The sequence below is a fragment of the Hylobates moloch genome, unplaced genomic scaffold, assembly GCF_009828535.3.
Source record: "Hylobates moloch isolate HMO894 unplaced genomic scaffold, HMol_V3 SCAFFOLD_2, whole genome shotgun sequence".
Classification (NCBI taxonomy): Eukaryota; Metazoa; Chordata; class Mammalia; order Primates; family Hylobatidae; genus Hylobates; species Hylobates moloch.
The window spans coordinates 145,713,442-145,738,440 of record NW_026652277.1 but is presented as its reverse complement, the minus strand read 5'-3'; the positions used below and the strand labels follow the sequence as shown (position 1 = coordinate 145,738,440).

The 24,999-nt window shown below is 35.0% G+C and overlaps 1 protein-coding gene across 9 annotated transcripts in view; it reads left to right on the top strand.

Moving 5' to 3' along the window:
- PTPRK (protein tyrosine phosphatase receptor type K) overlaps positions 1 to 24,999 on the top strand; it is a 557,269-nt gene that overhangs the window by 415,155 nt on the left and 117,115 nt on the right. For all 9 annotated transcript variants that reach the window (XM_032158857.2, XM_032158849.2, XM_032158831.2 and 6 more), the window contains exons 8-10: positions 16,402 to 16,704; positions 22,544 to 22,653; positions 23,741 to 23,942. In XM_032158857.2, the coding sequence (XP_032014748.1) occupies positions 16,402 to 16,704; positions 22,544 to 22,653; positions 23,741 to 23,942 (615 nt within the window). The remainder of the gene's footprint in view (positions 1 to 16,401; positions 16,705 to 22,543; positions 22,654 to 23,740; positions 23,943 to 24,999) is intronic.

Genomic DNA, 24,999 nt, shown 5'->3' with positions numbered 1-24,999 from the left:
TTCTCATTTCATAGATTTGGGAAGGATGTCTGTGGATGTTAAGTAACTTGCACTAAGTTACCTGTAGTCTGATTCCACAGCCTATTCACCAAGGCATTTCATATACATGTGTGACCTTTTCAGCAATGGAGGAAAACACATAGAAGCCAGGAAATACTCTTGTGAAACTTGTTCTAGGCTATTATCATAATCAGGTTGGTAAAATTAAAAACAGTGTAAAATGGGACTTGATCTCCAGAATCATAGAACATAAGTGGCATTAAACTCAAGGTAAATGGTAATGATGCAGGCTCTAAAGAACTAATTCCTTAGGTCTCCATGTGAATGAAAAAGATGTTTAATATGCATTTAATGGCAGTATCTGTTCTACAGTGTAACCTGAAACAAAATCAGTTGTTTATGAATTAAACTTAATTTGTGCAGGACATCTAATTTTTAAATGGGAATATCAAGTAATCTAAGACACCAAAGATCTGTTCTTCCTATGCTATGAAAGTAACATCCATTGATTTCAATAATTTTCTTTCTCTGTCTTCATGAGTTTTATTTTGATATTTTACGCTCAAAGCCCTTAGATTTCATAACACCTCCTTTAGGGTAAAATTGTTTAAAGTTAATATAGTCATCGCTTTCTTACTCTACACTTAGCACTGAATAAGAAACAAGTGAGGTAAGGCCGGGCGCAGTGGCTCACGCCTGTAATGCCAGCACTTTGGGACGCTGAGGTGGGTGGATCACGAGGTCAGGAAATCAAGACCATCCTGGCTAACACGGTGAAACCCGGTCTCTACTAAAAATACAAAAAATTAGCAGGGCGTGGTGGCGGGCGCCTGTAGTCCCAGCTACTCCGGAGGCCGAGGCAGCAGAATAGCCTGAACCCGGGAGGCGGAGCTTGCAGTGAGCCGAGATTGCACCACTGTACTCCAGCCCGGGCGACAGAGCGAGACTCCATCTCAAAAAAAAAAAAAAAAAAGAAATAAGTGAGGTAATATGTTTCTTGCCCTAGAGAAACTTGCTCTCTAGTTGAGAAAACAAGAAACGTATTTGAAAGATCAAGAAACAATAAAAGGCAATTAAAAACGAATATCATTAAACTAGTTTGATATTCATGATAGATAAAATGTTTTAAGTGCTCTTCAAATTTTCATCTTTATTTATTTATTTATTTATTTTTTTTGAGACGGAGTCTTGCTCTGTCTCCCAGGCTGGAGTGCAGTGGCACGATCTCGGCTCACTGCAAGCTCCACCCCCCGGGTTCACCCCTTTCTCCTGCCTCAGCCTCCCGAGTAGCTGGGACTACAGGCGCCCACCACCATGCCCGGCTAATTTTTTGTATTTTTAGTAGAGACGGGGTTTCACCATGTTAGCCAGGATGGTCTCGATCTCCTGACCTCGTGATCCGTCCGCCTCTGCCTTTCAAAGTGCTGGGATTACAGGCGTGAACCACCGCACCCGGCCATCTTTATATTTACACTTTCTTCTGTCCAAGATTTTTCACCTTTGGAACATTTCAGTTTCACAGTGACCTTTTCCTCTCCTCTCAGTTGATTTCACCAAGTAATCTGATATTTTTGTTATTCTAATTAATATTTTTACTTTGCTTCTTTAGCATTAAACCATGTTAAGGCTTTTTCTAGAGCATTACCCTGATCAGTTGTTTAAATCTCATTTTATAACGACATTCAGACATAAGCTTTTATTGATGGCTTTTCTGTTACCGAAGAGTAACCTTCAATCAGTAAAAACGTGTAGGTCACTTACATGCCAGGAACTTACCGACTGAAGAATACACAATGATCCATTCTATTTATTCAGTCAGTTATTTATCAGCCCAAATATATGTTGAGCAATGATTATGTACCAAGTATTTTAGTATGGAAAGACAGAATACAGGCCAGGCGTGGTGGCTTACGCCTGTAATCCCAGCACTTTGGGAGGCCGAGGCAGGCGGATCACGAGGTTAGGAGTTCGAGACCATCCTGGCTAACACGGTGAAATCCCTTCTCTACTAAAAATACAAAAAACCAGGTGCAGTGGCCGGCGCCTGTAGTCCCAGCTTACTTGGGAGGCTGAGGCAGGAGAATGGTGTGAACCCGGGAGGTGGAGCTTGCAGTGAGCCGAGATCGCGCCACTGCACTCCAGCCTGGGTGACAGAGTGAGACTCCGTCTTAAAAAAAGAAAAGGAAAGACAGAATATAATGAAGTTAAGTAAAATATAAATGATTTTAGATGGCAATAATTGCTTGGGAGAAAAATGGAGAAGTAAATGGATATCAAGGAAAGCTTCATTAAGAAGGTGACATTTGAATAAAGCCTTACAGGAGGCGAGGAAAGGAGACACATGAATATCTGGTAGAATAACATTCTAGGCAGAGAGAAAAGCAGGTACAAAGGCCCTGCTTGGGGCAAGAAGTATAGCTGGCATGTTTGAATGGAGCAAGCAAGGCTGAGTAGTAGGTGCTGAGGTCAGTGAAGGTGAGATGGGGTGGGGAGACACAATCTGCAGGACCTGGCCTTCCACTCCTACTGTGATTCAGATGGGAAGTCACTGGGGGCTTTTTCAGGATCCCTGTAACAAACTGTGGTAAGACAGGTCAAAGAGAAAGCAGGGTTCATTTGATATGGTATGGAGAGTTTCACTGATTGCAGCTCCAGGTGATAATGGCTAAGATGAAATAAATAGCATTGGTGAAAGTCATGATCAAGTGGACAGATTCTAATCTAAACATCATGCAGGGGAAAAAAAGAACTGACTGATGAAAAGGATATGATGTGTCAGATTGAAATGGGAGAGTTCTCTGACACCTATCTCAGGATGTTCAATAGGGGTGCGGCTCAGCTGTTCAGCTGAAACCCCTTACTGGAGGGGGAACATGCAGATGGGCAGGTGCAGGAACCAGGGCGAGCACTTTTGGGCTCCAGCCCCACAGTAGCAACTAGGGGTGGGTGCCTGTGACTCCTGAAGCCCCAGTGGGTATGTTACAGTGCTCCTTTAGCTCTGCCATCTGCAGACGGCTTAAGTGTTAACCAGCTCAGTGCCTTCTTGGTACCCGGGTCTTTGTCTGGTGTCCAGGAAGAATCAGGTCACACAAGGACTTGAAGGATGGTGAATGAGGGGGTTTTATTGAGTGGTAGTGGCTCTCAGCGTGATGTATGGGGAGCTGGAAAGGGGGTGGAGTGGGAGGATTATCTTCCCCTGGAGTTTGGCTGTTTCACGGCTGATCTCCTCTCCAGCCTTCCCCAGCCAAACTCCTCAACATTTAGACACTCCTTGTCTTCTCTCCTTCTCTGCCGCTCCACTCTTCTGTTCCTCTGTTCTTCTGCTCATCTGTTCATCTGCTCATCTGCTCAAGGAACCTGGGGTTTGGTGTTAATATGGGAACAGGATAGGGCAGCATGGCAGGCCAAAAGGCAACATTTGGGTGCAAAAACAGGAATATGTGTTTCCATTTAGGGCCACGTGTTTCCAGGCTTGAGCATGAGGTCTTTGCTGGGGAACTGCCCTCTTCTACCCAGTATTTCCCTGCCTCTTGTCTATATCAAGATGAAGGAAGGCCTTTGGATGATTCTCAGGTTTTTGAACTGAACTGGAGTGATTTTACTGAGATAGGAAAGCCTGGCCAGGGAACATGCTATGGAATCACATTAGCTCGGATTTGGAGATTTTGTTTGAGATACCATTAGAAAATTAAGTTGAAATATTTGGTAGGTAATTGAATACATGAGTCTGGAGTTCAAGAAGAGGTTTAGCTGGAGATAAACCTTCAAAAGTATTTTCCTTCCCCATGCACACTTTCTTCCACTTGGGATGAATGAATATAGTAGTAGATAAATACGGCAATTTCAATAGAAGTTCTTTCCTGTCTAAAATGGCAAGGAGGATTTCCTGCAACCCTATTATTTCTGAAGGTCCTTCATACCCCCTCACTTTACAATGAAAGCATGTAGTCATGTTTTGGAAAAGAGCACATTTGTAACTCCTGTGGGGAAATGCCCTATTTTTCCTGTCTTAAGACTTTTAAAATTTTATTTACCTCTTTTTTCCAACAGTGCTTTGACTTTATTACATTAAAATACAATTTACCTGCCTGTGGGCCTTCACTTTTATCACATAGTGAGTTATATAAGAAAAGGAGTCATGTCTTATTCATCTTTGAATTCTAAGCAAGTGATCTGGCCTCTGTAATTTCTGCTAATTATTTGATAAAGATACTTGTTCTTGACATTTAAATGGCTACTAGGCAACTGATCTTGGAGTTTATTCTCTATTTTTAAAATCTATATGTTGCAAACATATTAGTTGCTTGTTTTAACATTTACTGAGCTCTATTTCTTCAAGACTGAGTTTACATCAACGATTTATCTCTAGAGAGGGCATACATGTTAATATAGGAAGCCCAAACACCCAAATGAATGGAAGACATGATGCATTAAATGCTTTAATAGATGTACAGATTAAAACATTGTTTATCACATTGTTACTTTGTCAGACTTCCTGACCAAGCTTTCACTGAAAGAACTGTATATTCCAACTGTACATTGAAGTGTTTCAATAGGGAGATCAATAGTGGGGAATGTATTCTGATTAGATGGAATGAAATAGATAATGGCACATATGTTGGACAGTGCTACATTAGTTTTGGTGGCAGGTGAATACATTGGCAGGAGTATAGGGCATTGGGAGAACACATGAGATAAAGTGGCACTGTGTGTTAGAAGATCTTTGGGCTCTAGGGCAAAGGCATTCTACTGTATTTTGTTCATCCTAGGAAGTCTCTAACAATTATTTGGATGTGAACAGGTTGTGTAATTAGAACTGTACTTTCAAAGGTCTAGATGAAAAATACACTACAAATATCGGTGGTAGCAAGATTTCCTGATAGTTCAGGTGAGAGAAAATTAGGACCTGAATTAACGAAAAAGACATAGAATTGCTAGCTATTATATTAAATGATGTATTAAGTAGATTTGGTAACAGATGAGGGACTATGTGGGAAACAGAAGAGCCAATGATGTCTTTAAGGTTTTAATCTGGAAACTAACATCCTTAATAGAAGCAGGAAGGTTAGAATGAGGTGCTTGTGAAAGATGATGATGAATCTTGTTTTAAACATTATATTGGCATCCAGATGGAAATCCACAGGCAGTTTGAAATTCAGAGCCAGAATTCAAGAGCTAGGTTGGAACTGGTAATTTAGATTTGGATGTAGAAAAAAATGTGAATACTAAGTTAGTATATTCACAGAACAGACATTGAAATAATCCCCCAGTTCTTTTACACTTTTACACACTTCTTTGTTTACTATTCTTCTGTGAATATTTATACAGATTAAAACCTTCTACATAATACTTCAAAATGTAGCCCTACCAGGACATAGTTAAGGAAACAAAGGAAACCAGTCTTCTAGGTTGTCATTTCTATATGTTGTTAACATTTTATGATTTCCTGTTGAATGGAACCCTTTGAAGATAGTAGTAGATTTTAATAGAAAATATCTTCATTAAATACCTTGCATAAAGTATTTGATACATAAATTACTTTTTTACTTATACAATTTAAGGAGATTTTATTTTCTTTTAAGGCCTATATAAAACACACTGGAACATTTAACTGACCGTATAGACTGGCTCAAACCAGTTCATGCTCTAACACTTATTTTTGAATACATTTTCAAAAGTCAATAAATGAATTATTTAGGTATATATCAAGAGGAATTTCCTTTTATTTATTTGTATTTTGTATGTCTTCATATATAGGAGTTATTCAGCTCAGAGATACAATTAATTAGAATAATAAAAGATTTCATAAGGAACAAAGGTCAACTAATGTTCAAAAAATTACAAACATGAAAAGGGAAAGGTGAGATTTTGACACTGGAAAATATTAGGCTCCCCTAATGTTTCAGTGTACGGATGTTTATTAAAATTTTTCTGGACAACCTCAGACCTTAAAATTATTGGACATAAAATATATAGCAGTACTGTAAAAGCTTTTAAAGTGAGAATATTCATAAGGCTGAGTTTGCTATGATTTTAATAGTCCCTAAGTTATTTGCTAACTTTCAAATGACCATATTTATTCTAGTAATTTAAAAAATTCGTCTTCATTCCATTATCTCAAAAGAGATCATGAATCTTCCATTTTAATATGTGCCCAGATTTTCCAGGTAGAAGTTAAGGAGTTCATTATTCTTATCTCTGTCAATTTCCTAATTTACAAATGAGCCGAAGCAATTAATCCTTGCAAGTCACCTGTATTAATTATAGTCTAAGGCAGGTTTATTTGCAGTTTTGTAATTCTTTTTGTCACATTTTCACTGTGTTTACTATCTCAGCTTGATGCTTGTTGACATGCTGATTCATGTTTTAGTGCACTAGATAGGTTTTATTCATCTAGAGGAATGAGTATAAAGAGGTCACACCTTATAATCACACTAGCATTTCTAGTATGTGCAGGCCATATATCTCCTTTTAATTTAATCTCTGAAAAATGTACAGGGATTTCTGCAGCTAAGCTGTACAAATCAATAAAATTTATAATCAAGGCTGTCTAATCTCTAAACCTAATGTAAGACTTCACAACTATTGATTATATGTGAAGGATCTGCAAGCTGTTAATCATGCATGAAGGCATAAAATAAATGGTGGCTTCAGAAAAGGAAATGGACAAATAATCATCAACCCTGCAGTCCTTATCTGTCCCTGTATTCCCTGAAGCAAGCATGTTACCAGACACTTACATTTTATAAAATCAAATGAGGTGTTAAAGTGTGTATCAATAGTCATGCTGACTTTTGTATACTATATCCTGTTTCTATTATAATTTAGAATTGTTCTCTTTATCTTCCAGATGTGTGATCAAAAGCAAATTAGTCTCTTTAATAAGTTTGTAGAAGGAAAGAAGGACCTAAGTTGATGTATTAAAATCATAATCTTTCTAAGGAACAAAATGAGAAGTACATACTTGGAATATCATTATAATGTAATTGTAATGGTTTATTTGGGGGCGGGGAGAGGAGCTCCATGTCATGAGATAGTCTCACTTAAAACTGGGCCCCTTAGCATTTTATTAACTAGTATATTTCATGGTGATATTCCTGGACTGAATTGACTGACCAATTCAAGGGGAGATATAAAATATTTGCAAGGGAGTTATGTAGTTGAGAAAAACATGTACTATTTATGCACCTAAGCAGTATTAGAGGGATTTGGATTAAAAAAAATATACATATATAAAAATGTATTATTTTCTGTCAGTCCTATTCATTCAAGAGTAAAGAAATTCCAACTAACAGATTCTCTTATACATACCTACAAAATCATATTGACATAAAAAATTAAATTTAATCAATGTTATGTTGCAGTGCTGGAGGGGTAAGTTACTGGTAACCTACTACAGTTTGTAATAAAGTATTGATATGTCTTATTATTTATAGAATTATTATTATTCCAATATTTAGTTTATTATTCTCTGTGGGAGCATAGTGAAGAAATTAACCCCTCCTCAAACAGCATACAGCAAGCGAAGACAAAAATATATCCATTAAAAGTTGTTTTAAGGCATATACCATACTACCATGGTATCTGGGACATTTAAGCACTTAATAAGTATTTGCTATTATTAAAAACAGGATACTATTTAAGTTCAGCACAACACATTAGTAGAGAAATGCAATTCTTAAGTTACTGTACGATTTTATTGTAGATATCACTGATAGAATCTTCACATAAATATTAAGGTAATTTACCAAATGAAGATATTAGAAATAATGCCTGTTTCAAAATGCTGAATAACAATTAACCACAAACTCTCGTCAGTGGCACAGAGCAGACATGTATTAATTATACTTATGGGATGATTGACTAGTAGTCTCTTATGATCTTGGCTGGCTTACATATCCACTGATGGACTGGCTGTTGGCTGATATAGGTTGGCTTCTGCTGGTACGACTCGGGTAACTTGGCTCTGTTCCACATGTATCTCATATTCTAGAAGAGGTATGAGGAAGCAGGAGAACAGAGGACTTTTTGAGATATAGGCTGACAACTAGCACACCCACACTTTTGCCTTATTCTGCTGATCAAAACAAGTCACACAGCAAGGCCAAAATCAAAGCATGGGGAAGCAGACCCCATTTGGTGTGAGCAATTGCAAAGTCACATGGCAAACAGTGTGACAAGAAGAAGAAATGAATAATTGGAGTTATTTCAGCTGCCACTGAGAACTGGGTTTTTAGGTTTCATTTTCATTAGCTTTTAAGCTTGAAACATATTGAAACTACCTGCTTTATGGTTCAAAAAATAAAAATTTCCAACCATATACTATGGACCAACCACTGTATTTGGCATGCAAAATATTACCTCATTTTTCAGAACAACCGAAGAGGTAGGTAATTTATCTTCTTTTAGGGATAAAGGAGGCACTGAAAATCCCCCTTAGAATTTTGTCATTGCTATGTACAGCTCCTCTAAAGTCACCTTACTTTTTACACTGTATATTATGAAGCAGTGTTTTCAATATTACACTTTTTTAGGGTTGTGCAGAAATCACTCTACCTTTTTGTGTCTATGATTTATACTATTGCTAAAAAATTTTATGAAAAATAAAGCTTGATCCTACAGAAGTAGATTATTCTCTTATTTTCTTCTATAAGTTAAGAAAACATAGTTTTTCCAAGTATAGAGTTACCTATTTTTAAGTTTTATTTAAATAACATATGAATATATGATGTGCAATATCAGAGATGAATCAAACTGGATTCATTGATTGTAGTTACATATTTTTCAACAGTCTAATAGCATTACCAAAAAATGTTAAGTGAAAAACATTGAAGGGTCTCCAAATTTTCAGTCACCCTCATTTTGGTAATTAGGTCTGATGATAAGACATTTAGTGGGCTTTATCTATCTATTGGTAAAATAATTATCTTTGCCTTTTTTTCCATGTCACTTGGATAGTACTGTCCTTTAAAATCAAACAATTTCCTTGGCATTAATGCAGAGAGGATCCAAGTGTTAATTTTATTAGAATTATCTGATGAACTTCAGTAAGAATGTTGAGAGCAGTGGTGATGACTTGTTTTGTTTTAAACTGATGATGTGCTTAGTGTGGTTCTGATGGCATTGGGTAAATATTGCTGTGATTCTGCAGGAGAGCTGAGTGAGCCATCCACCCTCTGTCACTTTATATCCCTCGAGTCCAAGCATGTCATTTCAGCAACACAGCCAGAAAGCCTAAAGAGCTGACAGTTGGCTTGTGATTATTCCTGGACCTGAGGCTCCCTCATGTTACAGTACTAATCAAGTCATCTCACCGACTTATCATTAACTCAATTTGACCCATGGGAGCAGAGATGAAATCTTTTTGGCAAGACTAATGATGCTGTAACATTGAAAAGATGTGAAATGTAAAACCTTGATTATCCTCAACCCTTACCGTAAGGAAAAGAATAAAAATTACAAAGCACCTAAAGGTAAGAGTAAAAGACAATGTCTTTCAAAGACCTTAAGTTTTCCTTCCCCAAGGTGCAGCACTGTTTTCTTTGCTTTTATTTTTATTTTTGTATTTCACCTTTGTCCAGAAATTTCATCTCAATTCTTTTTTATTTACACTAACAAATATTTTCTCTGGTAGTCAGAAAATTCACTTTTCTTGTATTTGTTTTGATAAATGGAATGAAAGTTCTGTTTTGCAGTCAGCTTCTAAGATTTCTAATGAAAAGGCAGCCAGGAGCACGAAGCTCCTGTCATGCTTCAGCGTTCTTAGTTTGTGTACATCTTTGACAAGAACTTTCTTTTTTTTTTTTCCTTGGCACAAGCTTTGGGACATCTTGTATTTTTCTCTGACTGGCAGCTGCATAATAAGTTTTATCATTAAAAACTGATTCTAGGGAAATATGATCCCTGCCTTCCATTCTCTTATAGATGCTAAAGCTTTTGTTTTCACAACTCTTTCAGGATAACTAGAAATTATCGCTACAAAAAGACAAGGATATTGACATGTCATGTCCTGAGTTGTTTAGCAAATGCCAAAAACAAAATTAAATTCCCTTTTATCTGTTATCTAGAACCATGTGTTAAATCATCTTGCTCTTGAGAGGTGACTCAAAGTCAACAGGTTCTGTTTGTTCATGTTGTCTTTACTTTTATTAACCTTTAGAGAATTATTAAGTAGTTCTTCATTTTAGCCTATGAAGTTGGGTTAAACATGTAACATATAAATTATTACAGGCATAAATACCATACTTGATCTATTTAGAATTTAAGTGGGGGCAGTGATATGTTACTTCTTTATTTACCTACTAAGTATGTAATACTGAAGATTTAATATATACATTTTCTGCCATTTCTTTATATTTCATCCTGATTTCATGTAGCCTTTCTCACTGTAACAATTAAGAATTAGGTGCACAATAAAAGGCAAAAAAAGAAGTGGGAAAAGTTAGTAAACCTTGCTGATCAACGTTTGACAGGGAAGATAAAGAAAACCAGGTAATGTTGACAGTTCCTATTGAATATATGTATTTTTAATTTAATAGTTAACTGTTTTCCTTGGACATAACTGGAATGAAATAATGGAAGAGAGTTTTATGCCTTTGTTTATAGATAAGAGCGTATAATAAAATAAGTCAAGATTCGTCAGCTAAAGAGTAGAATGGGAAGAGCACTGGATTTTACTTCTAGTTCCAGTCCTTTTACCAGCTTCTTAATGTTCTGTCTGCGCTCCCCATAGCCCCTGACTTTGTTCTTCAAGTATATGAAAACACACAGGACCTTCAGCCTTCTTAATTCCTCTGCTCAGTCCTGTGTCATAGCTTTTTCCCAGCCTGAACTCCCTGATTGATGGAGTGTCCAAGGGAAATAAACAGTCATGTCATGGGTTCTTAGTTTCTGTTTCTGGTTGGGCCAATGAACCCCCTCCTCTTCCCTCTTTTCCACTTATCACTAGAAACAGAAACTAAGAAACCATGGCTTCAGGCTGCCAAAAGCCTAAAGCAAAACAACAGAACAACAACCAAATGGGGTAGGTTGGACAAGCTTGAGTACACTGAACACAAATTTCAAAAAAGAAAAGTAGAATGACCTGAGAAAGTGACATCATGGTGTTTCTAAAGTTGTAAGTTGATAATTTATAAATGTATAAATGTATGGGATACAAAGTGTGTTATAATTTATGAATACAACAGGGAATAGTGAAGTGAAGCTACTTATCCATCACCTCAAACACTTAATATTTTGTGTGGTGAGATCTGGTTTCTCTACTTTTGACTTAGTGGGTCTTTTTAGAAAAGTCAGCTTTCTTTCATTCCAATTCTTTTTTTTTTTATCTGAAAAATGGGGCAGACACTAGATTTTATGCAATTCTCTTTGGCCTCTCTTGTGAATGAATTTGTAAATATGTGCTTAACACCACCTTCCCTTCAAGCTCACCTGCCCCCTGTCATGCTCACTAACACATGGCTCATCTCTGTTTCTGTTCTGTATCCCTCTTTCTCCCTCTCTCTCACAGCATCCTCTTCTCTCCATTTCTCCTTTGCCCTCTCCTTTTTCATCTCTCTTTTCTCTCGCCCTATCCTGATCTATTACCTTCTCTCTTGTTCTTTCTCTTGTCTCTGAAAGGATGGGAGTACCCCAACTCCTGACTTAGGTAGACTGATGCCTCCACTTAGACCTCTGTCTCTTCTTAATGCTCTCCAATTATCCAAAACACAGAAATCAGTTCAAATATTGCTTGTATGCCTTGCTTCCCAGCTAGGGACATTGTCAAATTAATCTTTACCTCTTTAGTTTCTAGTATACTTTTTGGCCAACAGAAAGCAATAAATAAGCAGTAAGAAATTATTGGATCATTTTACCCCCCAATCTGTCTCTTCTTGAACATTCTCTGTTCATTTAAGAGCACCTTAATTTTCTTTGTCGTTTGGTATGAACACATTAGCTATATTGTATCCATTCACATAACTCAAATCCAAGTAACCACCAAGTTTTTCAGTTGTCCTTCCACATCAGTAGCCCCTATCCTGCGTGTTCCTGCTGTCCGCCTCCTTACTTAGCCCCAATCTCTCTGCTAACACGTCACATTCTTTTGATTTCTCTACATTCAATGTCTCCACAATTGACACAGCCTCCAAATTAATCTTATTAATGTTATTTTACTATGTTAACTTCCTGCTCAGAAACCCTCAGTGACTTCTCATGGCCTGTTAGGTAAGTTCAGCCTCTTACCATGACATCTAAAGTTTGCCCCATCTTTTCCCAACCAACCTTTCCTGCATTATCTCCTATATGATACTTGTACAGCAACCAAGTGGGATTACAAATTTTCTCCAACTGTGTTCTACGTTTTTATTCATCTCGTTTCTTCCATTTTTTGTATTATTTAGCTAAATGAGGTCTAAAGATCTTGCTTCTATCCATTAGGACCTAACACAAATGTCTACTCCATTTGAAAGGTGGAAGTTATTTCTCCCTCTTGAATTCCTATAGCATTTTATTGTACTTATATGCCACTTATAAATATATTGTTTATCTTTTTTCTTAGCTTATCATCTTTAATAAACAAATGGAAGCTCCTTGAGGTCTAATATTATGCTTTATTCACCTTAGTACCTTCTAGAATACTTAGGATAGTACACTGTACTTATCCATAAAGAAAATAAAATTTCTTTATGTTTCATTATAGATGGATGACTTGATCTAAACATTTAAATATAACCACTCATTGCATGAAGATCACTAGATTGCTGTGTTTCTTTTTTCTTTTTTCTTTTTTTTTTTTTTTTTGAGAGAGAGTCTCTTGCTCTGTCACCCAGGCTGGAGTGCAGTGGTGCGATCTTGGCTCACTGCAAACTCTGCCTCCAGGGTTCAAGTGATTCTTCTGCCCCAGCCTCGCAAGTAACCAGGACTACAGGCATCCACCACTACACCTGGCTAATTTTTTGTATTTTTAGTAGAGATGGGGTTTCACCATGTTGCTCAGGCTGGTCTCGAACTCCTGAGCTCAGGCCATCTGCCCACCTTGGCCTCCCAAACTGCTAGGATTACGGACGGGGGTGAGCCACCACGCCCAGCATTACTTTGTTTCCTTCCAAGTTTCTGATAAAATTTTTGACTACAGCATTTTCCAATTCTTTCTTTTTACTAGAAACGCAAAAAAAAAAATAGAAATGTTATATAAAATTACAATATATGGAATACCCAATAAAGATTTGAAAAAAAGAAAGTCAAAAAATTGAGGAGGAGCAAGAACATATAGCATATTCCAAAACGATTGACAGATAATGAATTCATGAATGTGCTCTCCATTGTTTCACCACCATTATGGTTTTTTATTTGTTATAACTACGATTTACTATCATACCTCTATGAGTGACTGACCCTGTAGGTCATATCTTGAAGTTATTTAATACTTATAGTAGATCTTATGGCCAGCTCGTAAATATCAATGGTTTCCAAACAATATCTTTTTGCTTTCAGTTATTCTATGGCAATTCAAGTAATTATTTTGATTTTAAATGTTAAATTTTTATTGATGTAGTTATACCTCAGAAATACAATGCAGTTAGTTGTTGGTTAGGTATGAGAAATAATGGATTAATTTCAATAATTTAGGCAACTTTATTGTTGGATTCTTTGAGAAAAATTTCTTTGAATGGATTTTATAGTAGTAGAACCATCTCAAATCACTGCTGTTTATAAATATTCTAATATAAAAATGCATGTGCATATAGTTATCAGCCCATGTCTCAGTGAATAGTATTCAGAGAAGTTTGTATGCTATAGCACCTTTCACATGTATGTGTATATACACACATATAGATGTACATGTATGTACTGCATATGTGTATATGTATATGTGTGTATCTATACACACAACCCTGAGAAGTTCCCACCTCAATAAAAACTGAAAAAAATTAAGGTGCATGCCAATTAAGAAAAAAATAGAGTTATACAGTAACTCCCTCTGAGTTATTAATTCCACGCAGCTCAAAACAATCAAGTTTTGATTTTTAGTCTCTGTGTGTGTGTGTATGTGTGTTTACTTTGCTTGTTTATATGTTTCTGAGTACTATCCTAAAGTGAGTGCAAAATTATGTCTAAGTCACTATTTTATCAACATCAGGGCCTTTAAAGCATACATTGAAACTGTGGGAAAAAATGTCAATTTCAAATAACATTGACTTGGTCAATTCTTAGAAAGCTATTTCTTTCCACAACTCTTTGTTTTTCCATATCAGTTAATAAAGTATTGGTCACTGAAATTATGATTGTTCTTTATATACATTGTGTAGGGCTAATAAAGCTACTCTATCCCGATTTTAAATGAATTTTTAATACAATGAGTGCCAAAGTAAGCAGCATTTAAAGACACCAAAATAAAATTCTCACTTAAAGTAAATCCTATCCATTTTCTGCGTAACAGATAAAAAATAAATCATTTGCCCACTCTTAGATATGTAAGAATTGAGGATGTAGAGCTACTCTGTCTTCTTTACAGTATGTAAGATGTCTAGGTATGCTTTCAAAATGGTATTAAAATGCAGAGTAAGTGCAGACTAAATAGACAAAATAAAAAGAACTGGCGCGAGAGAGTGATGACTTAGAAATAGAGAAATTTATACAAGGGGAAAATGTCAGATTTAAAATGAGGGGTGTGTTAAAACAAGTGTATAAGTGCTAGACCTAAAAAAAATAAAAAAGAATTAGCGGGTTAAATATTTGTGGTGTTTCTCTCATTGCTGTATAGGCATTGTTTGTTCATATACTTTAGGTATTTTCATGGGAAACCTTACTTTCTCATTCTGTATAATTTTAGAACAAGATATGGCTGAATCTTGCCATGGCTATGAAATAGTATCTAGTTGCTACCTAGGAGGCAGCAAAATCACAGTTTATCTGGGAATTTTTAGGGTGATCCTAGTTCTCATTGCCTGGTTAGCTGGTGGGCAGTCATAGCAAAGCCTGTGTTTTCAGTCTAACTAGACTAAATTGAAAGTATCGTCACTTTACTCTTGTGTCTGGTGGGGAAAATCTTAGCATAGAGCTAAACATATAAAACGATTTTTAAAATAATTAGAAAGCAGCGTCTTTCTTCCAGCCTGTGGACTTCAGGTAACGTCTGAAATGAAAGTGGTAAAGTCGGGAGGCTGGATACTGTGAATAGTCATAACACTGGCAAATAACATTTAAAACCCAAGCGTTAGATTCTATGGAAGATTAATTTGCATATATGTAGATTTTTGTAATCTAAGATTTTAAATTAAATGGCCACCAGAGTTCATTTCAGATTGCACATTAAATATATTGAACTAGAATCCCAGTTTGGGCTTGCCATCTGTTTAGCATGCTGATTGTTTTTACAGAACTGTGATTTCAATCTCAAAAACAAAAATTTATGAAAGCCCCCAAGTCAGACTTTTTGTATTATTTTCCCTACTGATTTCCATTTAGCAAGAATTTGACTATCTTTAATGAGTTAAGAGAGGCATCGGAAATGCCTTGACTTTTTTCTTTTTATCAAATCAATGAATTAAAGTTTTTGTTGTATATTAGTTTCTTTACAGTGTAGATGTTGCCATGGCCATGAGTTTCATAGAGTAATTATGTTGATTAAGTTAGATGATTCAGGTTAGTCTTGAATGAGGAAAGAATACACTTGGGAAGCAGTGAAGGATGGATTCTAGTCTTTGGAGTGTTTAGTTCTGCCAGTATTTTCCAGTTGAATGGAAAATTCATCTCCCAGTTTGGTTTGGGTGACAGTGAATGGATTGTTAGACCTGAATGTTTTCTAGAAAAAGACAGAAAGAGATCAACAAGGAAAGAAGACAGTGTGAATATCTACATATGTTCTTGTAATTTTTCTCCATTGTTTTTTGCTTTGATGAACAACATCATTATGGACATAATTAATGTTAATTAATATCTGTGTCATTTCTTGTAAATGGTAGTATATTATTGTTACTATTAGAATAATTAGTATACAGCATAGCTTAGTGACATGATAAATCACAGAGTAGAATATGTTGACTCTTATCCATTTTGATATATTAGCTAATTCACTTGCTCAATAAAGACAAAAGAAAGGCAGAGAATTGGGCAGTAACAACAGCAACAACTATAAATGCATGGTGGCTACATTTTCAGGTTTTTATTTTTCTGCCAAGTTCCTGAGTACTGTGGGTTGTTGACATTTTATATTTCTTTTCTTTTCCTGTTGTTTAATCTTAGTCCCTGATTGAAACCTTCAAGAATAGGATTATGAATAAATAAAGCAAATGAAAATAAAACATGACTTCCACATTTTCTAGATTTGCATATGCTATAGTATACTTGGTGTTTTATTTTTCCAAGATTATTCATGATATAACTGACAGCTGTCTACAACTCTGATTTATTTTTCAGAACCTATGCGAACCCCAAAGACATTAAAGATTGCTGAAATACAGGCAAGACGGATAGCTGTGGACTGGGAATCCTTGGGTTACAACATTACGCGTTGCCACACTTTTAATGTCACTATCTGCTACCATTACTTCCGTGGTCACAACGAGAGCAAGGCAGACTGTTTGGACATGGACCCCAAAGCCCCTCAGCATGTTGTGAACCATCTGCCACCTTATACAAATGTCAGCCTCAAGATGATCCTAACCAATCCAGAGGGAAGGAAGGAGAGTGAAGAGACAATTATTCAAACTGATGAAGATGGTATGCTCATACATTGCTGTTTAAAAGGGGGGAATTCTCTAACAAGAAAAATGTGATTGCTTTACGATTTTCTTAAGATTGTCCAATACTGAATTGGATTCTGAAATCATCTAAATGTTATTAATGAGGTTAACTTTGGAAAAAAATTGCCTTCTACAAAACCTAATATTCTTCAGACAAGCATCCAAATACTAAATGAAATGTGCTTCTGTTGTCCTCTCTTCTTATACAGAAATGGCAACTACACTAAAAACGTAAATGAAGGGGTTTTTTAAATCAAATATTCAAAAATAATTTTTACTATCCATGGCACTATATCAATTGCCTATTGGTAAAATGCACTTGATAAAAAACTTAGGGTTTTTGTATTTTATAAACCAATAATAGCTGTTTTTATTTTTCTCACATTTGAAAACAACACTGTTGGGCTGGGTGTAGTGGCTCATGCCTGTAATCCCAGCACTCTGGGAGGCCGAGGCAGGTGGATCACCTGAGGTCAAGAGTTCAAGACCAGCCTGGCCAACATTTAAAAATACAAACAAATTACCTGGGTGTGGCGGCGGGTACCTGCCAATCCCAGCTACTCAGCAGGTCAAGGCAGGAGAATCACTTGAACCCGGGGGCAGAGGTTACAGAGAGCTGAGATCGCACCGTTGCACTCCAGCCTGGGCAACAAGAGCAAAACTCCGTCTCAAAGAAAAAAAGAAAACAACACTGTTCATACTGTTTACTCTTTCTATTCATTTTAGATGGTTTTATGTGAGTCTAAATATAAAAGAAAGCAACAGTCCATATCTGTAAGTCTATTATAATGGCCTTTATTAGACATTAGCAAACTGTTCTTTATATATCTTGTTGCCATCCAAGTAACTAAACTGTACTTTGTCTAATTTCTGTGTGTTACTTCTTAATAAATATGAACAGATATTTATATTAGTATTTTAATGTAAACATACCTGTTATAGCACTATAGTATATTATAATTTGAATGAGAATATATTTCCTAATTTAGCAAAAGCATATAAAAATGTCTGCAAATGATAATGTAATAACAATAAGTCACTCTTTGGATGTAAGATATTTCCTTTCACAATTTCCTTTTATGAATTAAGGTGTGTAGAAAAAAAAGTGTGCCATATGGTGAACTGAGGCAAAGCTAAATTAGGAGTCGATTCTCATTTTTAAATGAAGGGCTTAAATTAAGTGATCTCTGAGGTTCCACCCCCTTCTAAACTTCTCCTTAAGTAGCTTGACAGTAGGGCTACATTTTTTTTCTTTTATTTATTTATTTATTTTTTGAGACAGTCTTACTCTGTCATCCAGGCTGGAGTGCAGTGGCTCGACTCAGCTCACTGCAACCTCCACCTCCCAGGTTCAAGCAATTCTCCTGCTTCAGCCTTCCAAGTAGCTGGGATTACAGGCACCCGCCACCATGCCCTGCTAACTTTTGTATTTTTAGTAGAGACGGGGTTTCGCCATCTTGGCCAGGCTGGTCTTAAACTCCTGACCTCAAGTGATCCACCCGCCTTGGCCTCCCAAAGTGCTGGGATTACAGGCATGAGCCACCATGCCCAGCTGGGCTACATTTTTATTTGAGTTTCATAAAATAGGACGTATTTTATAACCACGTATTCCCAAGTTCCCTCAAGTTCTGAATTTTAGATCAGGTGTGTCTTTTGGTGCCTACCTACTATTAGCTTGCCATAAAATAGGTTATTATGCCATAGTTTTTACAAATACTTATAATTTCAAACTCTCCCACTCTGAAAGTGGAAATGACCATCATTTCATTTGCCTTGAAGTTTTTGTTGTAATAAGAGAAGTGAGAGCCCTTTAACCACATTTAGCTCAAAATTTGAAGGAAACAATATAGTTCGGAAACTATACATGGAGTTACTCATGTTCCTAAAATTTCTGAGAATAAACCTAAGACTTATTTATGATGAATGTACTTTTGTCATGTTTGAGGTAACCAAAATGATTACTTTAGCTATCATGTTTGAACTGGCATCTAATTGAAGCAGCAGCAGCATTTAAACAACACCCCCTTTCCTAATTAATAAACACACAAACATCCTTATATCTTACCCCTGCCACACGCACACAACTCAATGCATATTTCTGCAAGAAAGAATGATTGGGGTAATTGTTTCATAGGCACATGATAAAAATGAGAAGTCTACATACAGAATCAAAAAGCTCCAAAAAATCTCTATCTTTTCTTTCAAAATGGGATAAATGTTACAAGGTCTGTGTCACACTAGGCACTTTGTAGCCCATGTTTTCACTTATTAAAGTATATTCACATGTTTTATTGCCTACCCTTAAAAAAAAAATCATGTCCTAATTGGTAATGGTAGACTCAGTTACACAGTTTTGTGCTGCTTTAGCCAGTCACTCTGTAGTAATACAATTCATTTTGATGGTATTTTTGGATATGGTTTGTTAGTTTGCCCTTCTTTCCCACAAACAAAAGAATGCAGCCGGGCTTATATAATCTTTTTCATATTGCATTAAATTTTTAAATGTATTTTTCAGTATACATATGACTAGACTAATAATCAAGGAATGAGTTGCTTTGGAATTTTAAATTATGCCCTACATTGATCAAACTCATGACTGTACTGTTTATTTGATCTAAAATAGTTTTGTAAAAATACAATGACATTAACTATTTTTCAAAAAATTTTAAATTCTAATTTTAGTATCATTTTCAATCCTAGTTTTATTTTAATCTCTGCTTAAATAATTTTTACCAATTTTAATGATATTAAGTTTCATATTATTTCATAGTATTGTCACAAACTAATCCCTTCTACTATAAGTGTAATTTTTTCTTTTTGTTTTATATGTAATATTTAATGATTGATATGTAAACTCTTCCATGAAGTATTTGCAAGTAACTCCGTCTTCAAATCAGCATGTGAGCTTCACTTTCTACATAGAATACTTGATGTGTCTTAATGTTCCTGAACAGGGAAAGAATACCTAAATCATAGTCTGTTTTTGCAAAGATCGATGAATTATGATGATCTGATTAAGTCAGTGTTACTAAATTATTGCTGCCCTATATACATAGAAATAGAACAAATTATCAACCACCTAATAAAAGGACATAATTTTATAAAAAGAATTCTGGGGACATCCATAAATCATGAGAGCAAAGGTAGAACCATTTCCCACCAGAACCCTAAGGTAGAATTTATATTTAATTTATCGCATACATTTTTTTAATGCATGAACAGAATTTTCTGTATGAGGTTTTGTTTTCATTTTTTATTCCAGCATTCATAAAAATCAATATTATGAAGTTAGCTCAGCAGAAAAGCCTGGTTTGGGGACATTTTTTTGAGACTACAAAGCTATTTTTAAAAGTACATTTACTACATTTTAAAGGCTATAATGCTTTTCCAATATAATGTTGCCCCACCCGTATTTTATTTCCACTCTCTTTTCCATTTTGAGAGTTACATTATAAAGGACTTTCAAAGAAAGTAGCTGAAATAGCTGTCATATAAATCTCAGGCAGGGGAACAAAAGTCAGCATTCTGTTTCCATTAAAAGTTGTTGATCTGGAAATGTGAAGTGACATTCCCTGCAATCAGTAGACTGCCGTGATAATGATTTTAGTAACTTCATATAGTATTTACACAAATCATAGGTACAGAGAGACATTTTCTGTCTATAATTGTACACATGATCTTCCTTCAAATGTAGAAAGTTATCGAATCTAATTTGCTTGTGCTTCCACCTCACCTCTCCTGTTTATGTGTGTCTTTTAGTTCATCTAAGTGTAATTCCTTCTCTCATCCACTGTGATCATCCAAGTACATGACAAGTAGTATGACACTCTCTTGTCCACAACTTTCCCACAAACTTTTCTCTTACAAATGCAACCTATAGGTACTTGTAGTGAATTCTATTGTCAAAACAGAAAAAGTGTAAGAGCATAGAAATACAAAACTTTTAGGGAAGGTACTTTCCAATTCTACCCCTTTTTCAATGTAGAATTATACAAATATTTTAAACCATCCCTATTATTGAACGATGTTCGATAAAATAAATCCATGCCATTTTATAGTATTTGTAGGCTAAATTGTATTAGGTAAACATAGGCAGTTATTATCATTACAATGCCATCAAATCAACATTTACTCATTAATTGGATATTTTGCTCCCTTCCCCCCCACCGTTAGCCACCTTCTGTGAGAGATATGTAAAGATGAAGAAATATCTTTTCCTTCAATATAATCATAAGTATATGTCATTTGCATACAGTGGAAACAACAGGTACTCTTGCAAGACAAACCAATGCCCATGGCAGCCTTAGCAGTAGCCACAGATGTGCAGAGAGGCTCTCACTGGCCCTCTGTCTGGATCAGCTGCACAGACTTGCTGATACTGTGGAGCAGGGAGGGAGCGGGTGCCTTCAATTAACTTCTCTCTGAGTCTTCAGCTGACAATAGCTTGAACATATCTTCTGAAGTTTAGTGCTGGCATCTTTTCTGTTTACTGTGGGTTTCTTTCTTCAATGTATCAAATTATGTTGCCTGTCTCAGAGGTCATAATATCATTCATAGTCTCCTTGTAGATGGAAATAAATCCTGCTCTCGTGAAATATCATTCAGAATTTCTTGATGCTCCTAGCCACAATGCAATGTATTTCCCTTGATCCAGTGATTTTTAATTTATTTCAATCCTCACAAAATTGCTATATACTTTGGAACTACATTTCTAGATAATGTCATGTGTGAAGTTCACTGAAACGTTAGATTAAGGGAAAATATTAATTTAAAACTATGCTTGCCCAATATTCAGTTGATATTTTCAAAAAGAAACACATTTTTGAGCCAAGTAGGATAGATAGTATATATTTTAAAATATTATCAGAACTAGAAGTTGGATATTCATGTGAATAAGTAGCAGCTAAGTATTTAAATAAAATATATAAAAGGAAAATACACAGTAACGAAAGAGTTTTTTATCTGGTATTTCGTCAATAGAAGCTGGTGCATCATTCCGTGTTGCCATTGTGTATGACCAGTTATATGACGTTTGCAAATAAGGACTGAAGCAAAGGCTCTTCAAATATGGTCATAGCTGAGGACACTTCCAAAGTAGTTGTGCAGATCGCTGAGTTCTAAACAAGTCTGACATTATAAACTAGTTTGATTCTTAGCTTTGAAAAAGTGAATTTCCTTTAAAAGGCTGAAGCAGTGACATTTGAATCTATCCATCTGTAATAACCCTTTAAATATGGTAATAATCAACACTGCCTTTTTAAAATTACAGAACATTTAGTAAGTATAGCTGTAAAAGTAAGTTTGGCTATTAATGGACATTTCAATTCATTGCTATGTGATTCGGCTTTCCAGACCAAAGAGTGTTAATTATTATCGTAATTTATTATTTTATCAACTTTGTTTATGGAGACTCTTTGGGGGATTTGCATAATCTTCAAAAAAATCTTTCGGGGAAATACAGCTCTGTTCTTGAAACAAATTACAAATAAGATCCTCATGTTATTAGAGGTATACAACAGAGAAAACTAGACTACATAATTTATGCATCTCTCTAAGGTGACAGAATATTCTTTTGAATAAAAATAACTTTGCATTTCTACATTTTCTGCATCAGAACCTTATAGACTTGCTTTAAATTCCCATATATCAAAGTAAAATCAGAGAACTAGTCATATAGTTTATTTTGTTTTTAAGGACACATTTTTATTTATTTTTCTTTATATTTATTTTTAATCCTGTTTATCTAGCTTATCTGATTTACTTTTTCTGTTTCTAATGTAAGCATTTTCATAACAAAAAATTCATGTGTTTTGTAGTGCCTGGTCCCGTACCAGTAAAATCTCTTCAAGGAACATCCTTTGAAAATAAGATCTTCTTGAACTGGAAAGAACCTTTGGATCCAAATGGAATCATCACTCAATATGAGGTACTGGGAGAACAAGGAATTTAATTGAAATGTGGATTGAAGGAATAAAAGGGAGAAGAAAGGAAAGGTTAGAGGGAAATATGGAAAAGACATAAATGAGGATTAGGGGATTAAAATCATTATTCTCCTTTGTTTTAATTTACAGATTCTTTGATTCCAAAATTAAGCATCAAAATAAATATTTTGTATGGCATCTAGAATTTTCAAATTCTTAAAAAATGCATGTTTTTTGTTGCTGTTTTGTTGATTTAGGGAAGCAGGATAGTCATTATCAGACTTACAATGGTTATAGTAATAAATAATCACATGTTAAAAACCCTCATTTTCCTTTTTATAAAATTAAGAAACTCCTATCATACTGTGATTTAGGAGAAGCCATTGAATTTCAGTTGTTTCAGAGTAAGGAATAATACTCGAAAAGCAAAACAGATTATAAAGCTGACTTTTCCAGAGCTTCATTTCAACTTTGAATATAAATCATTATCTTTTCAAATATGAGAAACTAAAAAAGAAGAAATGAAAGAATCATTTAAATTACACAAATGTGTAGTTCTGTTCCTACATAGCGTTGATTAGATCATAAATGCTTAAATTTCTAATGGCTACAGAGTGAATTATGGAAATGAGAATCACTAGTACAATGTTATATTTTGAAACTGTGTTTGGGTATTTGAATACTATTTACATGAAATTTGTTATATAACTTGAACAAAGTATAGAATATGTTAATGATAATAAAAATTTGTTGAAACACTTTCTGTGTTTCATATGCATTAAAGTATATAGCTATAAGATTTTTTATATATGCATAATTTATTGTGGTTTTCTTTTGATGGAAGAAAATAGATGTATATTGGTTTGGTCAGATATAACTCCAGGTGTATCTGTAGAGGTAGATGATTGATTGACATATAGATAGAACTTCAGAATGACAAAAATAACAATATCAACATGAGAAAGAAAAGAAGAAAAAAATTACCATTGACTCCACATAGATGCCCTTGCATACTACCTTATTTATAAAGAGTTTATTTACAATTTCTTATGACGGATACCAGATATGTAATAAATGTATTTCTTAAAACAGATCAGCTATAGCAGTATAAGATCGTTTGATCCTGCAGTTCCAGTGGCTGGACCTCCCCAGACTGTATCAAATTTATGGAACAGTACACACCATGTCTTTATGCATCTCCACCCTGGAACCACGTACCAGTTTTTCATAAGAGCCAGCACAGTCAAAGGCTTTGGTCCAGCCACAGCCATCAATGTCACCACCAATATCTCAGGTATGCAAATGAATGAATTACAAATAGGATTGATTATGCCATTGGTTTGTAATGACATATCCTGGAGAATCACATATAAACCAAGTGTAGTTCATCTTGCTTGTTGAACCTTTAATATAGTTATGCATAAATGAAAACACTTTAAAGAATTATTTGAATATGAATTATATGTCCAAACCAAAACACATCTGAAATAGTCACTTTTGATTGACAGTGGTCTTTAAAAAAGTATACTAAATCTTTATTTAAAATCTTTCAAAATTCATTATAAATCCTAATAGATCTTATGATACTTTTGAAGAGTTGATAATTATTATGGTGTCAGACCTTTACTCTAAATGAATGTTATCATAAAAATGGTAGAAGATCCTTTCTCTAGTATTATAGTACTACATAGCTTGTTTCTGTTTCATTTTCCCTGACATTATGATAATTTTAAACAAATATGGGCTTTTCTTTCACACTTAAAAATCTTACATAAATACATATAAGTTTTAGAATGGGAACATACAGGAGAATTTTAGGTTGATAAAGAAATTAAACTTTACATTCTATTGCATTCACAGTTGCATAGTTTGTATTTGACTAGATTGTTTACAGAGCTTATTTCTCCTTCAGTCAGATCATCAGTTAAACCTGATTAAATTCTTGCAAGAAGTTAGCTTTGTAGTATGCCCTAAATCTACTAAAGTTTATATAATGTTTTTTTTTCTTATTTAAGGTTACTAAAATAAATACATATTGTATATGTAAATGAAGAGTTAAATTTGAAAAATAAATTATTTAAAGGTCAACCACGCAATGTAGTAAAGCACAAATTTTGACTTTGTAAATTCTTTTTGTTCATTTGTGTTCATTTTTATTATAGTTCTACATGGCAAATATTAGTGATACATCATTAATACCCATAAAATATGTCCTTCATTTTTTTAAACTATACCATTTGCATTAAAAGGAAGACATGTACTTTCCAAATTATTTTGAGTCTAAAATGTTACTTGCAAACGTGTTAAATGTAATACAAACTTTAAAAATTTGTATCATGAATAAAATTAGC